Source organism: Nerophis ophidion, linkage group LG15, assembly GCF_033978795.1.
Source record: "Nerophis ophidion isolate RoL-2023_Sa linkage group LG15, RoL_Noph_v1.0, whole genome shotgun sequence".
In the NCBI taxonomy this organism is placed as follows: Eukaryota; Metazoa; Chordata; class Actinopteri; order Syngnathiformes; family Syngnathidae; genus Nerophis; species Nerophis ophidion.
The window spans coordinates 4,796,143-4,821,854 of NC_084625.1; the positions used below are offsets into that span (position 1 = coordinate 4,796,143).

At 39.8% G+C, this 25,712-nt stretch overlaps 1 protein-coding gene across 1 annotated transcript in view; it reads right to left on the reverse strand.

The window, feature by feature from the left end:
• The window catches only part of dlec1 (DLEC1 cilia and flagella associated protein), a 97,400-nt gene that overhangs the window by 45,179 nt on the left and 26,509 nt on the right, over positions 1–25,712 (reverse strand). Inside the window, exons 13-26 of the mRNA XM_061921268.1 lie at positions 23,096–23,258; positions 22,835–23,027; positions 21,824–21,897; positions 19,235–19,397; positions 17,386–17,482; positions 17,186–17,316; positions 16,962–17,123; positions 16,452–16,582; positions 13,258–13,408; positions 13,073–13,189; positions 10,508–10,629; positions 5,061–5,246; positions 4,921–4,988; positions 4,711–4,862 (exon numbers count right to left, since the gene is read on the reverse strand). Coding sequence (XP_061777252.1) covers positions 4,711–4,862; positions 4,921–4,988; positions 5,061–5,246; positions 10,508–10,629; positions 13,073–13,189; positions 13,258–13,408; positions 16,452–16,582; positions 16,962–17,123; positions 17,186–17,316; positions 17,386–17,482; positions 19,235–19,397; positions 21,824–21,897; positions 22,835–23,027; positions 23,096–23,258 — 1,910 coding nt within the window. The remainder of the gene's footprint in view (positions 1–4,710; positions 4,863–4,920; positions 4,989–5,060; positions 5,247–10,507; positions 10,630–13,072; positions 13,190–13,257; positions 13,409–16,451; positions 16,583–16,961; positions 17,124–17,185; positions 17,317–17,385; positions 17,483–19,234; positions 19,398–21,823; positions 21,898–22,834; positions 23,028–23,095; positions 23,259–25,712) is intronic.

The following is a 25,712-nucleotide window of genomic DNA, read 5'->3' on the forward strand; positions in this document are numbered from 1 at the left end:
TAAAAAGCAACAATGGGAATAAAAATATAACAGTAAAATAAGACTATAACAAGACAAAGTAGGCAGTAGTGACCATGTTATGAAAACGTATTGCACTGTTAATGTTGGTCTTACTTAAAAATGCAGACATTTAGTTGTATTCAGTGTTAAAAATTTTTATATGGCTCTCACGGAAAAACATTTTTAAAATATTTGGCTTAAAGGGGAACATTGTCACAATTTCAAAAGGGTTAAAAACAATAAAAATCAGTTCCCAGTGGTTTGTTGTATTTTTTGAAGTTTTTTTCAAAATTTTACCGGTCTCAGAATATCCCTAAATAAAGCTTTAAAGTGCCTTATTTTCGACTCTCTGCGAAGACACTGGACATTTCCCTGTGACATCACACAGTGCTGCCAATGTAAACAAACAATGGGAATACCACAGCAAGATATAGCGACATTAGCTCGGATTCAAACTCGGATTTCAGCGACTAAAGCGATTCAACAGATTACGCATGTATTGAAACAGATGGTTGGAGTATGAAAGTAGTGAAGAAGAAACTGAAGCTATTGACGCTATTCATAACCATAGCATGGCCGAATAGCTGCGTTAGCATCGCCGGTAAAATGTGCGGACCAAACGATCAGGACTTTCGCATCTTTTGACACTGGAGCAACTTAAATCCGTCGATTGGTAAGTGTTTGTTTCGCATTAAATGTGGGTGGAAGGAAACGTAATATAGTTGCAAATGCATCTGCAGGTTATCCATACATCTCTGTGCCATGTCTGCTTTAGCACCGCCGGTAAATAGCATGTTAGCATCGATTAGCATAGCATGTTCGCATTGATTAGCTGGCAGTCAACATCAACAAAACTCACCTGTGTGATTTCGTTGACTATCGTTGCAAATGCATTTGCAGGTTATCCATACATCTCTGTGCCATGTCTGCTTTAGCACTGCCGGTAAATAGCATGTTAACGTTGATTAGCATAGCATGTTAGCATCGATTAGCTGGCAGTCACGCCGCAACCAAATATGTCTGATTAGCACATAAGTCAACATCAACAAAACTCACCTTTGTGATTTCGTTGACTTAATCATTGCAAATGCATCTGCAGGTTATCCATACATCTCTGTGCCATGTCTGCTTTAGCACCGCCGGTAAATAGCATGTTAGCATCGATTAGCTGGCAGTCACGCCGCAACCAAATATGTCTGATTAGCACATAAGTCGACATCAACAAAACTCACCTTTGTGATTTCGTTGACTTAATCATTGCAAATGCATCTGCAGGTTATCCATACATCTCTGTGCCATGTCTGCTTTAGCACCGCCGGTAAATAGCATGTTAGCATCGATTAGCGTAGCATGTTAGCATCGATTAGCTGGCAGTCAACATCAACAAAACTCACCTTTGTGATTTCGTTGACTATCGTTGCAAATGCATCTGCAGGTTATCCATACATCTCTGTGCCATGTCTGCTTTAGCACCGCCGGTAAATAGCATGTTAGCATCGATTAGCTGGCAGTCACGCCGCAACCAGATATGTCTGATTAGCACATAAGTCAACATCAACAAAACTCACCTTTGTGATTTCGTTGACTTAATCATTGCAAATGCATCTGCAGGTTATCCATACATCTCTGTGCCATGTCTGCTTTAGCACCGCCGGTAAATAGCATGTTAGCATCGATTAGCTGGCAGTCAACATCAACAAAACTCACCTTTGTGATTTCGTTGACTATCGTTGCAAATGCATCTGCAGGTTATCCATACATCTCTGTGCCATGTCTGCTTTAGCACTGCCGGTAAATAGCATGTTAACGTTGATTAGCATAGCATGTTAGCATCGATTAGCTGGCAGTCACGCCGCAACCAAATATGTCTGATTAGCACATAAGTCAACATCAACAAAACTCACCTTTGTGATTTCGTTGACTTAATCATTGCAAATGCATCTGCAGGTTATCCATATATCTCTGTGCCATGTCTGCTTTAGCACCGCCGGTAAATAGCATGTTAGCATCGATTAGCATAGCATGTTAGCATCGATTAGCTGGCAGTCAACATCAACAAAACTCACCTTTGTGATTTCGTTGACTATCGTTGCAAATGCATCTGCAGGTTATCCATACATCTCTGTGCCATGTCTGCTTTAGTACCGCCGGTAAATAGCATGTTAGCATCGATTAGCTGGCAGTCACGCCGCAACCAAATATGTCTGATTAGCACATAAGTCAACATCAACAAAACTCACCTTTGTGATTTCGTTGACTTAATCATTGCAAATGCATCTGCAGGTTATCCATACATCTCTGTGCCATGTCTGCTTTAGTACCGCCGGTAAATAGCATGTTAGCATCGATTAGCGTAGCATGTTAGCATCGATTAGCTGGCAGTCAACATCAACAAAACTCACCTTTGTGATTTCGTTGACAATCGTTGCAAATGCATCTGCAGGTTATCCATACATCTCTGTGCCATGTCTGCTTTAGCACCGCCGGTAAATAGCATGTTAGCATCGATTAGCTGGCAGTCACGCCGCAACCAAATATGTCTGATTAGCACATAAGTCAACATCAACAAAACTCACCTTTGTGATTTCGTTGACTTAATCATTGCAAATGCATCTGCAAGTTATCCATACATCTCTGTGCCATGTCTGCTTTAGCACCGCCGGTAAATAGCGTGTTAGCATCGATTAGCTGGCAGTCACGCCGCAACCAAATATGTCTGATTAGCACATAAGTCAACATCAACAAAACTCACCTTTGTGATTTCGTTGACTTAATCATTGCAAATGCATCTGCAGGTTATCCACACATCTCTGTGCCATGTCTGCTTTAGCACCGCCGGTAAATAGCATGTTAGCATCGATTAGCTGGCAGTCACGCCGCAACCAAATATGTCTGATTAGCAAATAAGTCAACATCAACAAAACTCACCTTTGTGATTTCGTTGACTTAATCATTGCAAATGCATCTGCAGGTTATCCATACATCTCTGTGCCATGTCTGCTTTAGCACCGCCGGTAAATAGCATGTTAGCATCGATTAGCATAGCATGTTAGCATCGATTAGCTGGCAGTCAACATCAACTAAACTCACCTTTGTGATTTCGTTGACTTAATCATTGCAAATGCATCTGCAGGTTATCCATACATCTCTGTGCCATGTCTGCTTTAGTACCGCCGGTAAATAGCATGTTAGCATCGATTAGCGTAGCATGTTAGCATCGATTAGCTGGCAGTCAACATCAACAAAACTCACCTTTGTGATTTCGTTGACTATCGTTGCAAATGCATCTGCAGGTTATCCATACATCTCTGTGCCATGTCTGCTTTAGCACCGCCGGTAAATAGCATGTTAGCATCGATTAGCGTAGCATGTTAGCATCGATTAGCTGGCAGTCAACATCAACAAAACTCACCTTTGTGATTTCGTTGACTATCGTTGCAAATGCATCTGCAGGTTATCCATACATCTCTGTGCCATGTCTGCTTTAGCACTGCCGGTAAATAGCATGTTAACGTTGATTAGCATAGCATGTTAGCATCGATTAGCTGGCAGTCACGCCGCAACCAAATATGTCTGATTAGCACATAAGTCAACATCAACAAAACTCACCTTTGTGATTTCGTTGACTTAATCATTGCAAATGCATCTGCAGGTTATCCATACATCTCTGTGCCATGTCTGCTTTAGCACCGCCGGTAAATAGCATGTTAGCATCGATTAGCTGGCAGTCACGCCGCAACCAAATATGTCTGATTAGCACATAAGTCAACATCAACAAAACTCACCTTTGTGATTTCGTTGACTTAATCATTGCAAATGCATCTGCAGGTTATCCATACATCTCTGTGCCATGTCTGCTTTAGTACCGCCGGTAAATAGCATGTTAGCATCGATTAGCTGGCAGTCAACATCAACAAAACTCACCTTTGTGATTTCGTTGACTATCGTTGCAAATGCATCTGCAGGTTATCCATACATCTCTGTGCCATGTCTGCTTTAGCATCGCCGGTAAAATGTGGAGACACTCTGGCACATTCAATGGGGGTCTGGCGGCAGACACTCTGGCCCATTCAACGGGGGTCTGGCGGCAGGCACATTCAATGGGGGTCTGGCGGCAGACACTCTAGCACATTCAATGGGGGTCTGGCGGCAGGCACATTCAATGGGGGTCTGGCGGCAGACACTTTGGCATCTTGGGGCCGGTGGTGCAACTTGAATCCCTCCCTGTTAATGTTGTTACACCCTCCGACAACACACCGTCGAGGCATGATGTCTCCAAGGTTCCAAAAAATAGGCAAAAAAATGGAAAATAACAGAGCTGAGACCCGGTGTTTGTAATGTGTTGAAAATGAAAATGGCGGGTGTGTTACCTCGGCGACGTCACATTCTGACGTCGTCGCCTCCAGCGCGATAAACAGAAAGGCGTTTAATTCGCCAAAATTCACCCATTTAGAGTTCGGAAATCGGTTAAAAAAATACATGGTCTTTTTTCTGCACCATCAAGGTATATATTGACGCTGGTGTTTATGTTCCCCTTTAAATAGCTCTCTCAGCCAAAAAGGTTCCCAACCCCTGGCCTATTGTATTCTGTTTTTATTTACCATTTACACAACGTGACAACTTCACTGCTTTTGGGTTTTGCAGAAGAAGGTGCAGCAAATATGACAGCATGGGGCCACATTCAAGCAGGTATGGGAACAAAGTACTCACACTGCATTCCAGATGGTCGCTGTACTCCCCCCACATGTCGGTGTAGGCCGTCACCTCCACAGTTTGGGTCTCGAAGGGCTCCAGCGTTCCCGTGCTCGGGAGGACGTAAAAGGCCGCACCTTTACCGTTGGCCAGCAGGTGGCTCAAAAAGTCTGCAGGCGGAGAAAGACGATGTCAGTCCAGGGGTGTCGGGAGGTAAATGAAACATACCTTTGTGCGACTGGTCCTCCAACTTCCTGGCTTGGACCGAGTGAAGCGGCTTCTTCATGTACGGAGGTCTGCAGGCAGGACACAGGACACAGGACACGTCACAACCAAGGTCCAATGCCGATGTTTGCTGAGGTCAGCACCTTTTCTCCGCTGGCTTGACGGGCTTCTGGGCCCGGCAGCGGAAGTACTGCGCCTCCATGCTGAAGGCCGCCGGGATGGCCGTGTGATTGGTCAGCAGGAGCTGCTTGGTGACTGGTTTCCCCAGCACGACGTCGCCGCCAAAGTCCAGTGTCAACTGCGCTGGGTCTTCTGAGGGCGGGTCAGCGCTGGGGGGGGAAGAGCAGCAGTGGGTCATGAAGGGCAAAACCGCTGGATTTTTTTTTTATGTCATGGAAAAGGGAGTTTTTTTGGGTTGGTGCACATATTAGGGTCCTTGGCCCATGGTCCTGTGGAGTCCTTTACCATGGGCCAAGGACCCTATTGAAACTGCTGTGTTTTATTATTATTCCGCACCTAGGCGCTGTAATTTGACCCCCTTAACATGCTTCAAAACTCACCAAATCTGACACACGTCGGTATAGCAAACCTTCCCAACATATTAAGCAATTAATTATTCGAATTATTTGAAACTGGATTTTGCATGTCACTAAAGTTATATAAGCCTTGCTTGTTCGATATTTAATGCAAAACTATTTTGGGTCCCTATTAAAAAGGTTAATTTGTTCAACCTTGGCCCGCGGTTTTGTTCCGCTTAAAATGTTGGCCCACTCTGTATTTGAGTTTGACACCCCTGGTCCATACCTAGATGGCTGCCAGGTGCCGTAGCTAAGCCGGCATGTTTTAAAGTTTTCGTTTGCCTGCACATCGTAAAAACAACCGTCCAACATTTTACAACTACTGAAATTGTAAACTTATAGGTGCCGAGTTGCGACGAGAGAGTGTGTCGATGTAAAGATATTACGCCCAGTTGGTAAATCTATCAGTTTGCTAATAGTAGCTACTAGCCGTACCCATGTATTTTCATTCTAACTTATATCTGTCAGTAGCGACGTTATGGAAGGTAAAAACTACAATACAAAGTAGTGTGTTGTTCTAACTTATATCTGAGACTTCCCTCTCCTCAGCCACTTCCATATATACTCTGTCCCGTCCGTCCATCGCTGCTTTAATTAGGGTCCTTGGCCCATGGCAAAGGACTCCTTTGGAGTCCTTTGCCATGGGCCAAGGACCCTATTGAAACTGCTGTGTTTTATTATTATTCCGCACCTACGCGCTGTAATTTGACCCCCTTAACATGCTTCAAAACTCACCAAATTTGACACACACGTCGGTATAGCAAACCTTCCCAACATATTAAGCAATTAATTATTCGAATTATTTGAAACTGGATTTTGCATGTCACTAAAGTTATATAAGCCTTGCTTGTTCGATATTTAATGCAAAACTATTTTGGGTCCCTATTAAAAAGGTTAATTTGTTCAACCTTGGCCCGCGGTTTTGTTCCGCTTAAAATGTTGGCCCACTCTGTATTTGAGTTTGGCACCCCTGGTCCATACCTAGATGGCTGCCAGGTGCCGTAGCTAAGCCGGCATGTTTTAAAGTTTTCGTTTGCCTGCACATCGTAAAAACAACCGTCCAACATTTTACAACTACTGAAATTGTAAACTTATAGGTGCCGAGTTGCGACGAGAGAGTGTGTCGATGTAAAGATATTACGCCCAGTTGGTAAATCTATCAGTTTGCTAATAGTAGCTACTAGCCGTACCCATGTATTTTCATTCTAACTTATATCTGTCAGTAGCGACGTTATGGAAGGTAAAAACTACAATACAAAGTAGTGTGTTGTTCTAACTTATATCTGAGAAGCCCAGACTTCCCTCTCCTCAGCCACTTCCATATATACTCTGTCCCGTCCGTCCATCGCTGCTTTAATTAGGCTCCTTGGCCCATGGCAAAGGAGTCCTTTGCCATGGGCCAAGGACCCTATTGAAACTGCTGTGTTTTATTATTATTCCGCACCTACGCGCTGTAATTTGACCCACTTAACATGCTGCAAAACTCACCAAATTTGACACACACGTCGGTATAGCAAACCTTCCCAACATATTAAGCAACCAATCCCCCAAAATGAAAATTGCGCTCTAGCGCCCCCTAGGAAAAAATGACAGACAAAACTGCATGTAACTTCTGTTAGGAATGTCATAGCGACATGAAACAAAAACTCCTATGTAGGTCTGACTTAGACCCAATTTTCATACACTCACTTCTTTCAGCAAAAATCTACAGGAAGTTGGCAAAAACCCCTTCGATACAAAATTTTCGCAAAAAATGCTATTTTTGCCTCTTTTAACTGTAATTTGACCCCCTTAACATGCTTCAAAACTCACCAAATTTGACACACACGTCGGTATAGCAAACCTTCCCAACATATTAAGCAATTAATTATTCGAATTATTTGAAACTGGATTTTGCATGTCACTAAAGTTATATAAGCCTTGCTTGTTCGATATTTAATGCAAAACTATTTTGGGTCCCTATTAAAAAGGTTAATTTGTTCAACCTTGGCCCGCGGTTTTGTTCCGCTTAAAATGTTGGCCCACTCTGTATTTGAGTTTGACACCCCTGGTCCATACCTAGATGGCTGCCAGGTGCCGTAGCTAAGCCGGCATGTTTTAAAGTTTTCGTTTGCCTGCACATCGTAAAAACAACCGTCCAACATTTTACAACTACTGAAATTGTAAACTTATAGGTGCCAAGTTGCGACGAGAGAGTGTGTCGATGTAAAGATATTACGCCCAGTTGGTAAATCTATCAGTTTGCTAATAGTAGCTACTAGCCGTACCCATGTATTTTCATTCTAACTTATATTTGTCAGTAGCGACGTTATGGAAGGTAAAAACTACAATACAAAGTAGTGTGTTGTTCTAACTTATATCTGAGAAGCCCAGACTTCCCTCTCCTCAGCCACTTCCATATATACTCTGTCCCGTCCGTCCATCGCTGCTTTAATTAGGGTCCTTGGCCCATGGCAAAGGAGTCCTTTGCCATGGGCCAAGGACCCTATTGAAACTGCTGTGTTTTATTATTATTCCGCACCTACGCGCTGTAATTTGACCCCCTTAACATGCTTCAAAACTCACCAAATTTGACACACACGTCGGTATAGCAAACCTTCCCAACATATTAAGCAATTAATTATTCTAAATATTTGAAACTGGATTTTGCATGTCACTAAAGTTATATAAGCCTTGCTTGTTCGATATTTAATGCAAAACTATTTTGGGTCCCTATTAAAAAGGTTAATTTGTTCAACCTTGGCCCGCGGTTTTGTTCCGCTTAAAATGTTGGCCCACTCTGTATTTGAGTTTGACACCCCTGGTCCATACCTAGATGGCTGCCAGGTGCCGTAGCTAAGCCGGCATGTTTTAAAGTTTTCGTTTGCCTGCACATCGTAAAAAGAACCGTACAACATTTTACAACTACTGAAATTGTAAACTTATAGGTGCCGAGTTGCGACGAGAGAGTGTGTCGATGTAAAGATATTACGCCCATTTGGTAAATCTATCAGTTTGCTAATAGTAGCTACTAGCCGTACCCATGTATTTTCATTCTAACTTATATCTGTCAGTAGCGACGTTATGGAAGGTAAAAACTACAATACAAAGTAGTGTGTTGTTCTAACTTATATCTGAGAAGCCCAGACTTCCCTCTCCTCAGCCACTTCCATATATACTCTGTCCCGTCCGTCCATCGCTGCTTTAATTAGGGTCCTTGGTCCATGGCAAAGGAGTCCTTTGCCATGGACCAAGGACCCTATTGAAACTGCTGTGTTTTATTATTATTCCGCACCTACGCGCTGTAATTTGACCCCCTTAACATGCTTCAAAACTCACCAAATTTGACACACACGTCGGTATAGCAAACCTTCCCAACATATTAAGCAACCAATCCCCCAAAATGAAAATTGCGCTCTAGCGCCCCCTAGGAAAAAATGACAGACAAAACTGCATGTAACTTCTGTTAGGAATGTCATAGCGACATGAAACAAAAACTCCTATGTAGGTCTGACTTAGACCCAATTTTCATACACTCACTTCTTTCAGCAAAAATCTACAGGAAGTTGGCAAAAAACCCTTCAAAATAAAATTTTCGCAAAAAATGCTACTTTTGCCTCTTTGAGCTGTAATTTGACCCACTTAAAATGCTTCAAAACTCACATCAGTACTGGCAAAAATTGCGAACTAATGAAAAAACCAAACCCGAAAATCAAAAAATGGGCTCTAGCGCAATTTTTTAATAAAACACAGCAAAAACTGCTCCTAGGAAGAAAACACAAACAAAATTGCTTGTAACTTCCAATAGGAATGTCGGAAAGACATGAAACAAAAACTTCTATGTAGGTCTCACTTAGACCTACATTTTAATTATTTACATCCTTCAGCAAAAATCATCAGGAAGTTAAAAATTAACCCATCCATCCATCCATTTTCTACCGCTTATTCCCTTTCGGGGTCGCGGGGGGCGCTGGCGCCTATCGCAGCTACAATTGGGCAGAAGGCGGGGTACACCCTGGACAAGTCGCCACCGCATCGCAGGGCCAACACAGATAGACAGACAACATTCACACTCACATTCACACACTAGCCCTTCAAAATAAATGTTTTGTAAACACCCATCACCTTTTTTCAAAAGTTATCTCCTCTAAGCGCGTTTGTCGTTTCGGCTTCAAACTCGCACAGGAGAGAGATTGAACCCTTCTGATTAAAAATATTGAACAGTTTTGATTACTGCTCCGGTTTTGATTTTACGCGCCTTCAAAGAACCCCTGCGCAAAGTTACCTAAAAAATGTCATTTTTGACTCTTTGAGCTGTAATTTGACCCCTTTAAAATGCTTCAAAGTGCAAGTTAAAGCTCTACTATACAAAGCGAAAGCCATTTATCAACAACATCCGGAAACGCCGATCTGTAATTTGACCCACTTACCATGCTTTAAAACTCACCAAATTTTACACACACATCAGGACTGGCGAAAATTGCCATCTAATAAAAAACCAAACCCTATAAATCAAAATTGCGCTCTAGCGCCCCCTAGGAAAAAACCCAGACAAAACTGCTTGTAACTTCTGTTAGAAATGTCGTAGAGACATGAAATAAAAACCTCTATGTTGGTCTGACTTAGACCAGGGCTTGAGTAGCGGCGGCAGCAGCCAAAGGCGGACCCGACCAACGCTGCTTGCAGCTTTAATTGTAAGTATATCTTGTGTTTTTTTATGTTGATTTAATAAAAAAATTGATAAAAAATCATTCTGCGGCCTGGTACCAATCGGTTGGGGACCACTGTTCTAACTGACATATAATAATAGTATACCTAGTCACCTATAATACAGAGATGACAATATCGTTGTTTTTTCAATAAAAAAATATCTCGCACACTTTGACATTTTAGTACGCCTTAACTAAAATATAAAAAGTGTCGATATTTTGATGTGAGAATCGCTCTCAGGGCATAAAGATCTGGTATGGGCGGTGCGGTCATTTCAGTATGGGTCCACACCTCAGTGGCGTGTCTAAGGTGCACGCTCTCACCTGACATCGGGCAGCGAATAGGACACCCGCAGGCTCTGGGTGACGGGGGCCAGGATGCTGAGGACCAGGGGCGAGGTCATGCCCTTCACCTCGCAGAGAGCCACCACGTCGTTCAGCGCCGACTAGGCAAGGGAAACATTAGAAAACGTTACCCTCGGAACGAATCTAGAATATTCTCTTTTGTGTGTTCTAATGTACACATATGTGTACATGCAGATGTATCTTAATGACATCATCGTCTAATTTGCATAATAATAGAGCTCATTTGCATAACTTCTACTTTTTTGTGTTACAAACAAGACTGAGAAGAAGTGAGGGCTTGTAGAAGTCTTTAAGACACAGGTGTCAAACACAGGGCCACACCCGGACCCCCCCCATTATCATTTGGGGCCCACGTTTGTCTGAAAAGAATGTGCATCAATTTTATTTCATCTTTACTGATTCATGTATCTACATTTTGACAGAAAAAAAAAAAGCATGAAGGCATGCAAATGCAGCTCTTACCTCAATATTACTGTATTTGATGCAACAAGCTACAAAAGGAAAGGGATTTACACGGCCCTGTTCCCGGGTGGATCTCGTATGAGAGGAAGAGAAGGGGTTTTAATCATTTTGCCATGCAGAATGCTGAAAATGAAGGAAATCTTCCCCCTGCATAGCAACTGACGCTGCGGTTAAAGTTGGAATGGCGGCTAAAGTGGATAGTGGACTCCCGCAATTCGTCACGTTTCATGTGTCAGGTAAACCGCGACAAATAGTGCCTTTTCATTACCCGTTACCCACTTTTATTCTTTGGCTTTTAACACTACGTGAGTTGTGTGGTCCTCTGTGTTTTTTATACACTTTGATTTTTATTTTACTGTTTTAATTGACTTTACCCTTTAAAATAGTTTTTGGTCCGTAATATCGCTAAAATTCGCTCCATTTTGTCCACTAAAGACGCCGAGATCATTATCCATGCGTTTGTTACGTCTCGTCTCGACTACTGTAACGTATTATTTTCGGGTCTCCCCATGTCTAGCATTAAAAGATTACAGTTGGTACAAAATGCGGCTGCTAGACTTTTGACAAGAACAAGAAAGTTTGATCATATTACGCCTGTACTGTATATACTTATATACATATATACCTATATATACACCTATACTGTATATACTTATATACATATATACCTATATATACACCTATACTGTATATACTTATATACATATATACCTATATATACACCTATACTGTATATGCTTATATACATATATACCTATATATACACCTATACTGTATATACTTATATACATATATACCTATATATACACCTATACTGTATATACTTATATACATATATACCTATATATACACCTATACTGTATATACTTATATACATATATACCTATATATACACCTATACTGTATATGCTTATATACATATATACCTATATATACACCTATACTGGCTCACCTGCACTGGCTTCCTGTGCACTTAAGATGTGACTTTAAGGTTTTACTACTTACGTATAAAATACTACACGGTCTAGCTCCATCCTATCTTGCCGATTGTATTGTACCATATGTCCCGGCAAGAAATCTGCCTTCAAAAGACTCCGGCTTATTAGTGATTCCTAGAGCCCAACAAAAGTCTGCGGGCTATAGAGCGTTTTCCGTTCGGGCTCCAGTACTCTGGAATGCCCTCCCGGTAACAGTTCGAGATGCCACCTCAGTAGAAGCATTTAAGTCTCACATTAAAACTCATCTGTATACTCTAGTCTTTAAATAGACCTCCTTTTTAGACCAATTGATCTGCCGCTTCTTTTCTTCCTCCTATGTCCCCCCCTCCCTTGTGGAGGGGGTCCGGTCTGATGACCATGGATGAAATACTGGCTGTCCAGAGTCGAGACCCAGGATGGACCGCTCGCCTGTGTATCGGTTGGGGACATCTCTACACTGCTGATCCGCCTCCGCTTGAGATGGTTTCCTGTGGATGGGACTCTCGCTGCTGTCTTGGATCCGCTTTGAACTGAACTCTCGCGGCTGTGTTGGAGCCACTATGGATTGAACTTTCACAGTATCATGTTAGACCCGCTCGACATCCATTGCTTTCGGTCCCCTAGACGGGGGGGTTGCCCACATCTGAGGTCCTCTCCAAGGTTTCTCATAGTCAGCATTGTCACTGGCGTCCCACTGGATGTGAATTCTCCCTGCCCACTGGGTGTGAGTTTTCCTTGCCCTTTTGTGGGTTCTTCCGAGGATGTCGTAGTCGTAAGGATTTGTGCAGTCCTTTGAGACATTTGTGATTTGGGGCTATATAAATAAACATTGATTGTTTTTATTTGTATTTATTTTTTGTTTTATTCAGTCATTGGTGGAGCATAATATTGTTTTTAACATGGCTGTGCAGCACTTTGGAAACATTATTGTTGTTTAAATGTGCTATATAAATAAAGTGGATCGGATTGGATTTTCAATCCCGTTCCTACTGTATTCCTTGGTTAGGGATACGTACCGGACTGAAAATCTCGGAATATGCTGCCGAATATGTTGAAAGGATGATAAAAACATGTCTTGTCTTACAACTGTGTGGGAGATGAACGTGACGTCGATGTCCAAGCTGGCGTTCGGGCCCAGGGTGCCCGACGACGGGTGAAAAGAGGCGGAGCAAAGCGCCGCCTGCTGACCCCTCAGCTCGCCCTGAAAGAGAAGGCGATGAAAACAGGAAAATGTCCTCGCGGAAAAGGCTGGCGGCGTGACACACGCACCAGCCAGGCGAAGTGGGACGTCAGGAGCGTCTGGTTGAAAAGGGTCACGCGGCCCTGGGCGGCCACGCCAAGGTAGAGCTCGGAGAGCAGCAGCTCGCAGCTCAGCAGACACAGCTGAGGAGACTGCACGTCGGCACGCAGCAGCAGGTGGCTGCCACGGACACAACATTAGGGACGTGGAAGACACAGCTGGGACAATACTTTGACTTGGGGGCCACATTGAGAGGAAAAAAGTGCCTGGGGGGGGCCAATACGTATTTGTGTAGAAATTACATTTTGATGTAAAAATCTGTTGTACAGTATTTGTGTTTGGGTCCCTTTTTTTTTCAATCACAATGTCCGATAGACTTCTAACAACGTTATCCTAAAAAAAAAAATGGAATGGAATTTTACACTTTTTTTACTGAATGGGACACCCAAAATGTACATAAAAATAAAGAAAGTGGGATATACGATATTAAGTATTAACAATAAAACAATGAATATTAACATTGCTCCTCTTTTACGTGGGATTTACAATATTAACTATGAACAATAAAAGACTGAATATTAACAACATATGAACATCGCTCCTCTTTTAAGTGGGATTTACAATGTTAACTATGAACAATAAAACACTGAATATTAACAACATATGAACATTTCTCCTCTTAAGTGGGATTTACAATATTAACTATGAACAATAAAACACTGAATATTAACAACATATGCACATCGCTCCTCTTCTACGTGGGATTTTCAATATTAACTATGAACAATAAAACACTGAATATTAACATTTCTCCTCTTTTACGTGGGATTTATAATATTAACTATGAATAATAAAACACTGTATATTAACTTATGAACATCGCTCCTCCTTTATGTGGGATTTACAATATTAACTATGAACAAAAAAAACACTAACTATTGACAACATATGAACATCGCTCCCCTTTTACATGGGATCTGCAATATTAACTATGAACAATAAAAGAGAAAATATCAACAACATATGAACATCGCTCCTTTTTTACGTGAGATTTACAATATTAACTATGAACAATAAAACACTGAATATTAACATTTCTCCTCTTTTACGTGGGATTTATAATATTACCTATGAACAATAAAACACTGAATATTAACAACACATGAACATCGCTCCTCTTTTACGTGGGATTTACAATATTAACTATGAAAAATAAAACACTGAATAATAACAACATATGAACATATCTCCTCTTAAGTGAGATTTACAATATTAACTATGAACAATAAAACGCTGAATATTAACAACATATGAACATTTCTCCTCTTAAGTGGGATTTACAATCTTAACTATGAACAATAAAACACTGAATATTAACAACATATGAACATCACTCTTTTACGTGGGATTTTCAATATTAACTATGAACAATAAAACACTGAATATTAACAACATATGAACATTTCTCCTCTTAAGTGGGATTTACAATCTTAACTATGAACAATAAAACACTGAATATTAACAACATATGAACATCACTCTTTTACGTGGGATTTTCAATATTAACTATGAACAATAAAACATTGAATATTAACAACATATGAACATCGCTCCTCTTTTACGTGGGATTTACAATATTAACTATGAAAAATAAAACACTGAATAATAACAACATATGAACATCGCTCCTCTTCTACATGGGATTTACAACATTAACTCTGAACAATAAAACACTGAATATTAACATCATTAACATTGGTCCACTCTTACGTGGGATTTACAATATTAACTATGAACAATAAAACACTGAATATTAACAAATTATGAACATTGCTTTCCTTCTACGTGGGATTTACAATATTAACTATGAACAATAAAAGACTAAATATCAACAACATATGAACATCGCTCCTTTTTTTACATGTGATTCACTATATTAACTATGAACAATAAAACACTGAATATTAAAATTTCTCCTCTTTTACGTGGGACTCACAACATTAATAACTATGAACAAAAAAACAGTAAATATTGACAACATATGAACATCACTCCTCTTTTACGTGGGATCTGCAATATTAACTATGAACAATAAAAGACAAAATATCAACAACATATGAACATCGCTCCTTTTTTACATGGGATTCACTATATTAACTATTAACAATAAAACACTGAATATTAAAATTTCTCCTCTTTTACGTGGGACTCACAACATTAATAACTATGAACAAAAAAACAGTAAATATTGACAACATATGAACATCACTCCTCTTTTACGTGGGATCTGCAATATTAACTATGAACAATAAAAGACAAAATATCAACAACATATGAACATCGCTCCTTTTTTACATGGGATTCACTATATTAACTATGAACAATAAAACACTGAATAATAACATCTCTCCTCTTTTACGTGGGATTTACAATATTAACTATGAACAATAAAACACTGAATATTAACAAAATATGAACATCACTCTTTTACATGGGATCTGCAATATTAACTATGAACAATAAAACACTGAATATTAACAACATATGAACATCGCTCCTTTTTTACATGGGATTCCCTATATTAACTATGAACAATGAAACCCGGAATATTAACAACATATGAACATGGCTCCTCTTTTACATGGGATCTGCAATATTAACTATGAACAATAAAAGACAAAATATCAACAACATATGAACATCGCTCCTTTTTTACATGGGATTCATTATATTAACTATGAACAATAAAACACTGAATATTAACATCTCTCCTCTTTTACGTGGGACTTACAATATTAACTACGAACAATAAAACACTGAATATTAACAAAATATGAACATCACTCTTTTACATGGGATCTGCAATATTAACTATGAACAATAAAACACTGAATATTAACAACATATGAACATCGCTCCCCTTTTACGTAGAATTTTTCAATATTAACTATGAACAATAGAAGACAAAATATCAACAACATATGAACATCGCTCCTTTTTTACATGGGATTCACTATATTAACTATGAACAATAAAACACTGAATATTAACATTTATCCTCTTTTACGTGGGATTTACAATATTAACTATGAACAATAAAACACTGAATATTAACATATGAACATCGCTCCTCTTTTACGTGGGATTTACAATATCAACTATGAACAATAAAGGACTGAATATTAAAAACATATGAACAACCACACAAGATAACTCTGCCTACCATCCCGTCCCCTTCTCCACCGCCAGCTCCAGCTCGGTCTCCAACACCTGGCAGTGCTGCGGCCTGAAGTGGATGCAGACGCTGCAACAGGCCATGGGGGGCAGCGTGCCTCTGCAGGGCTCCACAAAGAGCTGCACACACAAGAGTCGCTCAGTGCTGGTCCTCAACAATCAGGATGGGCATGAGCGCGCTACAGGTAAGTGACGCTGCATACTCAGGGGGGGCCAAACTTTGCATGTTGGTAGTGTTGCTAATAGCTCAGCTACATTTTAATGGAGAGTAACTAGTAGCTTAACTTCATTTAATGGAGAGTAACTAGTAGCTTAGTTACATTTAATGGAGAGTAACTAGTAGCTTAGTTACATTCAATGGAGAGTAACTAGTAGCTTAGTTACATTTAATGGAGAGTAACTAGTACTTAACCTATTCCATTTTTCAAGTAGTTTGACCATCACAGTTATCACTCACAAGTGTGTGTTTGTGTGTGTGTGTGTGTGTGCGTGTGTGTACCTGCACTTCCTGGCTGCCACATTCAGTCCTGTGCACCTCCTGCAGAGTCCAGGCCGCCTCCAAGTGGGTGGTGTTGCTGAGGTACAGCTTGCTCCGGCTCTGCTCCCCCAGTCGCATGAGGCCGAAGTCGACGCTGGGCGTGTTGATGGTCACGCTGGGGCCCTTGCAGACAACGACGACCGTGAAGAAGAGACTTCTGAGACCTGGTGGGCATTCCCGCCTACCTTGAAGGTGACCTCCACAGGCAAGGTGACGGGCTCACTGCAATGGCGGATGTGGCAGAGCACGCTGCTCACCACCTTCTCCGGCCTCCCCCCAGTCACTATCAGGTTGAAGACGCAACAGTCCTTTGCCTCTGCGGGATGTAAATAATAAAATGGTCACCCTGGACTCTCCTCCCAGCCGCCACGTCCTTGGGACTCACCTATTTTGCCAGCAGGAGGCTCCACTTCTATTTTGTGGCAGCTGCTGCTCATCTTCTCCCACTGGAAGGAGACCGACGTTTTGCTGTGATTCCACATCTAAGACACACACACAGGAAATAATCTATAGATGCATGTGGAGGGGGGAGTGGTCAGCGCGCCTGCTGCAGGGAAGGTTGTGTGAATGGACCGGCTTGGAAACAGGTGACAGGTGAGTGGATTGCCCAGCTGAGGCAGGTTATTTAGTCACCTGTCTCCTTTATCAGCAGGGGGCCGAGGCCATGAGAGGTGAGAGGAGAGCACAGGCGCACGAGAGACTTTGAGCTTAAAAATAAAAAAGAATAAAAGACTGCGGGTCCCATTAATTCGGCACGGCCACAGAAAGCCCACAAACACTGAGACCTCTACAATGTACAATAAAATGGAGTTTAAAATTCCCATTTTTAAGTGTATACATATATATATATATATATATATATATATATATATATATATATATATATATATATATATATATATATATATGTATACATACATATATGTTCATATACATATATACATATATATGTATACATATATATATACATATACATATATACATATATATGTATACATATATATATACATATATATATATATATATATATAAATATATATGTATACATACATATATGTATACATATATATGTTAAATATATATATATTAGATATATATATTAAATATACATATACATATATATACACACACAAATATACATATATATACATATATATATATATATATATACATATATATATATATATATATATATATGTATATGTATATATATATATATATATATACATATATATATATATATATATACATATATATATATATATATATATATGTATATATATATATATACATATATATATATATATATATACATATATATATATATATATATATATATGTATATGTATATATATATATATATATATATATATATATATATATATATATATATATATATATATATATATATATATATATATATATATATATATATATATATATATATATATATGCAGCCCGGCCCCCGGCCAAATTGTTTTAACCCTAAGTTTGGGGACCCCTGATTTAAATCCTTCATAAATGTTATGTTGTTTTTTTACATATTTCTATTAAAAACAACAGTTTATTTCAAATGTATTTTAGTGGTGTTCCTGGGTTTTCACTCAGTCCTTGTTAGTGTAGTGAAGTGAAGTGAATTATATTTATATAGCGCTTTTCTCTAGTGACTCAAAGCGCTTTACATAGTGAAAACCCAATATAAGTTACATTTAAAGCAGTGTGGGTGGCACTGGGAGCAGGTGGGTAAAGTGTCTTGCCCAAGGACACAACGGCAGTGACTAGGATTTTGGAAGCGGGAATCGAACCTGGAACCCTCAAGTTGCTGGCACGGCCACTCTACCAACCGAGCTATATCGCCCAGTGTAGTTAGATACAGATATTTTTGTTTCCTCTTTTTGGAGTGATTTTCGGTTTGTTCACATTTTGTGAAACCTTTTTCGCCTCGTTGTCAAAAGTTTATAGCCGTTGTTGTATTGCCCTGACTGAAGAGGTGAAAAGTTAACTTTTCAAAATAAAAGCATGCCGGAATAATCCCCACCTCTGCATCTGAGTCCTATTTCTGATCCAGACACACATTTGGATTACCGGTAGTTCAGTACGTGTGTTTGCAGTTGAAAAAGACTTTAGCCATCAAATGGCACCGATTCAGTAGTTCAGTTTTTGCACCAGATCCCCTCCCTGGTGCGAGCCTGCTCGGGAATTGAACGGTGCGGCGTTACGCCAACGAGACTGACCTTGAAAAGGCGGCGGGTGGTGGTGCAAATGAAGAGTTGGCCGGGGATGACCACGGCGTAAGGCTCCAGCAGGATGTTGAAGGGCTCCGTCGACCCCTTCACCTCCATCTCCATCACCGTGGCATCTCCCACCTTGGAGCCCACGCGCACAGGCTGTAGTCCACTGCACCACCGCGCCATGCAAAGACACAGGTGAGGAGTAGTAGTAGTAGTATCAATAGTTGTACTAGTCCGAGTAGTAGCAGTGTTTGTACTAATACTAGTTGTATGGGCAGTAGTAGTAGTGGTAGCAGCAGTTGCACTAGTACTAGTTTTAGTAGGATTAGTATTATTACTAGTAGTAGTGGTAGTTGTAGTAGTAGACACAGTGGTAGTAGTCAGTGCTGAGCTGTACAGCTTTCACAGACAGGACCATCTTAGTACAAGTAGTAATAGTAGAAGTAGTAGTAGCGGTAGTAGTAGTATATAGCATTAGAAGTAGTAGTATCAGTAGAGGTAGTAGTAGTAGCATTAGAAGTAGTTGTAGTAGAAGTAGTAGCAGCAGCAGCAGTAGAAGTAGAAGCACTTTACACCTGGTCGTAGTAGTACTGGAACTAATAATAACAGTAGTATTGATAGTAGTACCAGTAGAAGTAGTAGTAGTAGTAGTAGTAGCAGAATGAGCACCTTACCCCGGGCCACAGTTATAGTAGTACTGGAACTAGTAATGCCAGTAGTAATACCAGCAGCAGTAGTAGTACAAGTAGTAGTAGTAGTAGTAGTAGTAGCACCTCAACCCTGGTCAAAGTCATGGTGGTACTGGAACTTGAAATACCAGTAGTAATACCAGCAGCAGTAGTAGTAGTAGTAGTAGTAGTAGTAGTAGTAGTAGTAGTAGTAGTAGCACCATAACCCTGGTCAAAGTCATGGTAGTACTGGAACAAGTAATACCAGTAGTAATAGTAGTTGCAGCGGCACCTTATCCCTTGTCACAGCCATAGTAGTACTGGAACTAGTAATACCAGTAGTAATACCAGCAGTAGTAGTTGTTGTAATAGTAACACCTTACCCCTGGTCACAGTCGTAGTAGTACTGGAACTAGCAATACCAGTAGTAATATCAGCAGTAGTAGTAGTAGTAATAGTAGTAATAGTAGCACCTTACCCCATGTCATAGTCGCAGTAGTACTGGAATTAGTAATGCAAGTAGTAAGTAACACCACCAGCAGTAGTAGTAGTAGGAGTAGTAGTAGTAGCACCTTAACCTTGGTCACAGTGGTAATAGTACTGGAACCAGTAGTACCAGTAGTAATAGTAGTAGTAGTAGTAGCTCCTTAAACCTGGTCACAGTCATAGTAGTACTGGAACTAGTAATGCCAGTAGTAATACCAGCAGCAGCAGTAGTAGTAGTAGCATCTTACTCCTTGTCACAGTTATAGTAGTACTGGAACTAGTAATGGCAGTAGTAATACTAGCATCAGTACTACTAGTAGTAGTAGTAGTAGTTGCACATTAACCCTGGTCAGAGTTATAGTAGTACTGAAACTAGTAATAAAAGTAGTAATACCAGCAGTAGTAGTAGCAGTAGCAGTAGTAGTAGTACCTTAACCCTGGTCACTGTCATAGTAGTACTGGAACTAGTAATGCCAGTAGTAATACCAGCAGCAGTAGTAGAAGTAGCATCTTACTCCTTGTCACAGTCATAGTAGTACTGGAACTAGTAATGCCAGTAGTAATACTAGCATCAGTACTACTAGTAGTAGTAGTAGTAGTTGCACCTTAACCCTGGTCAGAGTTATAGTAGTACTGAAACTAGTAATAACAGTAGTAATACCAGCAGTAGTAGTAGCAGTAGTAGTAGTAGTAGTACCTTAACCCTGGTCACAGTCATAGTAGTACTGGAACTAGTAATGCCAGTAGTAATGCTAGCAGCAGCAGTAGTAGTAGTAGTAGTAGTACTACTAGTAGTAGTAGTAGTAGTACTACTAGTAGTAGTAGAAGCTCCTTAACCCTGGTCACAGTGGATGTAATACCAGTAATAATACCAGCAGTAGTAGTAGTAATAGTCGTAGCAGTAGTACTAGTAGTAGCAGCACCTTATCCCTGGTCACAGTCATAGTAGTACTGGAACTAGTAATACCAGTAGTAATACCAGCAGTAGTAGTAGTAGTAATAGTAGCACCTTACCCCTGGTCATAGTCGTAGTAGTACTGGAACTAGTAATATCAGTAGTAGTAGTAGCACCTTACACCTGGTCATAGTTAGAGTAGTTGGAACTAGTGATACCAGTAGTAATACCAGCAGTAATAGTAGTAGTAGTAGTAGTAGCACCTTACCCCTGGTCACTCAGTCATATTAGTACTGGAACTAGTAACACCAGTAGAAATACCAGCAGTAGTAGTAGTACTAGTAGTAGTAGTAGTACTAGCAGCACCTTATCCTTGGTCATAGTAGTGCTGGAAATAGTAATACCAGTAGTGATACCAGCAGTAGTAGTAGTAGTAACATTAGAACCTTACCCCTGGCCAGAGTCATAGTAGTACTGGAACTAGTAATACCAGCAGTAATACCAGCAGTAGTAGTAGTAGTAGTATTAGTAGTAGCACATTACCCCTGGTCAGAGTCCACAGCTGGCTGGGGGACGTCACTGAGGACTAGATGGCAGACGCTGTGGTAGTCCTGCATCTTAAAGGTAAACAAAACAAGGATATTAAAATGATATTTCATCTGCACATGGATTTCAGATGGACATGTAAACAAACAAAGATATTAAAATGATAATGTACTGTATCTGCACATGTATCAGCACAACGGCATGTAAACAAGGATATTAAAATGATCATGTATCAGCACGATGGCATGTAAACAAGGATATTAAAATGATCATGTATCTGCACAATGGCATGTAAACAAGGATATTAAAATGATCATGTATCTGCACAATGGCATGTAAACAAAGATATTAAAATGCTCATGTATCTGCACAATGGCATGTAAACAAAGATATTAAAATGATCATGTATCAGCACAATGGCATGTAAACAAGGATATTGAAATGATCATGTATCTGCACGATGGCATTAAAACAAGGATATTAAAATGATCCTGTATCAGCACAATGGGATGTAAACAAGGATATTAAAATGATCATGTATCCGCACAATGGCATGTAAACAAGGATATTAAAATGATCATGTATCTGCACAATGGCATGTAAACAAGGATATTAAAATGATCCTGTATCTGCACAATGGCACGTAAACAAGGATATTAAAATTATCATGTATCAGCATAATGGCATGTAAACAAGGATATTAAAATGATCATGTATCTGCACGATGGCATGTAAACAAGGATATTAAAATGATCATGTATCTGCACAATGGCATGTAAACAAGGATATTAAAATGATCATGTATCTGCACAATGGCACGTAAACAAGGATATCAAAATGATCATGTATCTGCACAATGGCATGTAAACAAGGATATTAAAATGATCATGTATCTGCACAATGGCATGTAAACAAGGATATTAAAATGATCATATATCAGCACACAGAATGATTTTAGTGGGGACGTCATGGAGCTCCTGTTCCTAATGAAATGGCCAGTGTGCGTACCTCTTTGGGACAGAAGCTGAACACGAACTCTCGGTCCTGGCAGGGCGCCAGCGTTCCAGAGGCGGGACTGACTTGGAAGACGTCCTCTCTGTCGGGGTGGTACTGCAGCTGCGAGGGATCGGGGACTTCGCTGGAGAGGAGCGGCATGAGGTTGGGCTTCATGACCTGCCAGTGGAAGGGCAGCTCCAGGTGGCTTCAGGAAACATCCTCCGTTAGAACCCCTGGCTCCCCCGACAGCGGCCATCAACAGTGTTGGCTTACACGTTGTTTCTGATGACCACCTGCTTGCGCTGCTCCGAGTAAGGGTTGCACGACTCAAAGCGGGTGAAGTGGTCTGCGGTGATGTCGTGCACCTCCCCCAACATGAGGGGCAGCTCCTTCCCCGACACCGACAGCAGCTCCAGGGCGATGAGCTGACCCTCACCTTCAAAACACAGGCAGAATGCAGCCAAGGAAACTAACTACACATGGGGTGTGTATCGATACTGATACCAGTGTCGATATTACTTATCGGTACTACCGTATTACCTTGAATTGCTGCCGGGTATATAGTATGCGCCTGCCTAGAATTACTGCCGGGTCAAACTCGTTTCGCATAATATTATTTTTATTAGGCAAATGTCTAGAATTTCCGTCACGTCACAAGTGATACTTCCCTTGTCATCATTTTCAAAATGGAGGGGGTTAATTTCAATAATTTGAAATCGCATAAAGGGAAGAAGATTAAGAGCTATTCAGTAGGATTTAAAGTCCAAGCTATTGAATATGATAAAAAGAACAGTAAGCAGCTATGTTTTATTAATATACCGTAGCTGCGTGTGTCAAATATGAGTCATTAAATGACTCCCGCCTCCTGGTGGTAGAGGGCGCTAGTGATCCTTCTTGTGACTACTCGGCTGCAGAAGAAGTGACAACAATCAGCAAGAGTTTATTTTTTCCTCTCGCTTGCACTTTTAACATGGAGGATTACATATCTGAAATAAAACAGTTTTCTAAACTGGACTTTCAATGGAAGCAGGAGGTAATAAAGGAAGATCTCCATCGAGACAGAGAGACTTTTAAAACTGAAAAAAGATAAGGAAGACTTCTATAAACAAGTTATCGATGCTTTTGATCAGAAGGAGCTGCGCATGGACTTCATTTATAAGTACAGGTAAGACCATTATAAAGTTTTTTTTATTAAATGTCCTTTTCATGATGTATCCTTACATCACACTCAAATGTATAAGCGCAGGCCGATATTTACCGCATGCCTTTGGTAATCGCCGGAGTGAGAAGAGGTTTTAAGATAATTAGCGCATGCTTGCCTTCACCGCATGCCTTTGGTAAACGCCGCAGTGAGAAGTGGTTTTAAATTAATCAGCGCCCCGGTGGCAATTCAAGGAAATACGGTAAATAAATAAAGGAGCGCGTGGGACTGTTCGTCAGAGCGTAGGGTGGGACTGTAACTGAGTGTGCAACTCCATGCGTTCTCCTCATGAGCTAAATTGAACTCTTGTCTCTGCCTGATTCCTTGCTTCTTGTGCTGTTTAATAGATAGTTTGGTGCTTTAACCTGACAGTAAAGATGTGGATTTTATCATCACAAGAGGTTGTACACCACCAGCATCATGGAACATCTCACAGCAGGGAAGCCTTTTATCAAAACCTGCAATTAAGTCTTTAAAGGGGTCATGTTTTGATTATTTTCTACTTTTAAAACATTTCCACATGACTTCCTTGTATAATGGTGCTTCTTTTGGTCAAAATATTGCATGGATGATGTTTTACAGACTATCTGCAAGACGCTTTCTCATCGTCTCTTCAGGAGGCCCCGTTTTGAAGATGGTTTACACTATATTACTTCAATTCTTCACTATTGGCCGATGGATTACTGGATTGCTCAGGCGACGGAGGAAATATTGTTGTTAAGCATTTTTGAGTAGTGTTGCTTCCCTATTTGTCATTGTTCCAAGCTGATGTTTTACGCATAGCAGCGACGCCTGAGGTGAATGTGGCAGCGTGTCAGGTTTACGACGACCGCATCATTTGTCCAGAATCTTAATGGTTCCACCTGGACCGTCCCAAAAAATACTGTTAGTCGTATACAACCCTACTCCTAACCTTTGTTCAAATGTATGGAAAAAGTCGCAATCTCAACGAGTATATATGTCTAATTTCTAGTTAAAATATCTAAACAAACCTATACATATATTGTATATGTACACATATGTATATATACATATATATGTACACATAAGTATATATATATGAATATATACATATATGTGTATGTATATATGTACACATTTGTATATGTATATATATAAATAGATATATATGTACACATATGTATATATACATATGTATGTGTATATATATATGTATATGTACATATAAGAATATGAATATATGAATATATGTGTATGTATATATGTACACATATATAAATATAAACATATATATGTATTTATACATATATACACAGATGTACACATATATACATATAAGAATATTAATGTTTAAATATATGTGTATGTATATATGTACACATATATGAATATATACATATGTATGTATATATTCATATGTGTATATATATACAGACACATATGTACACATATATGTATATATATATATATATATATATACACACACATATATATAAATATATATATATACACACACATATATACATATATACACACATATATATATATATATATAAATATATATGTATTTATACATATATACACAGATGTACACATATATAAGAATATTAATATATAAATATATGTGTATGTATATATGTACACATATATGTATATATTCATATATGTGTACATATATACACACACACACATATATATATATATACACACACACATATATATATATAC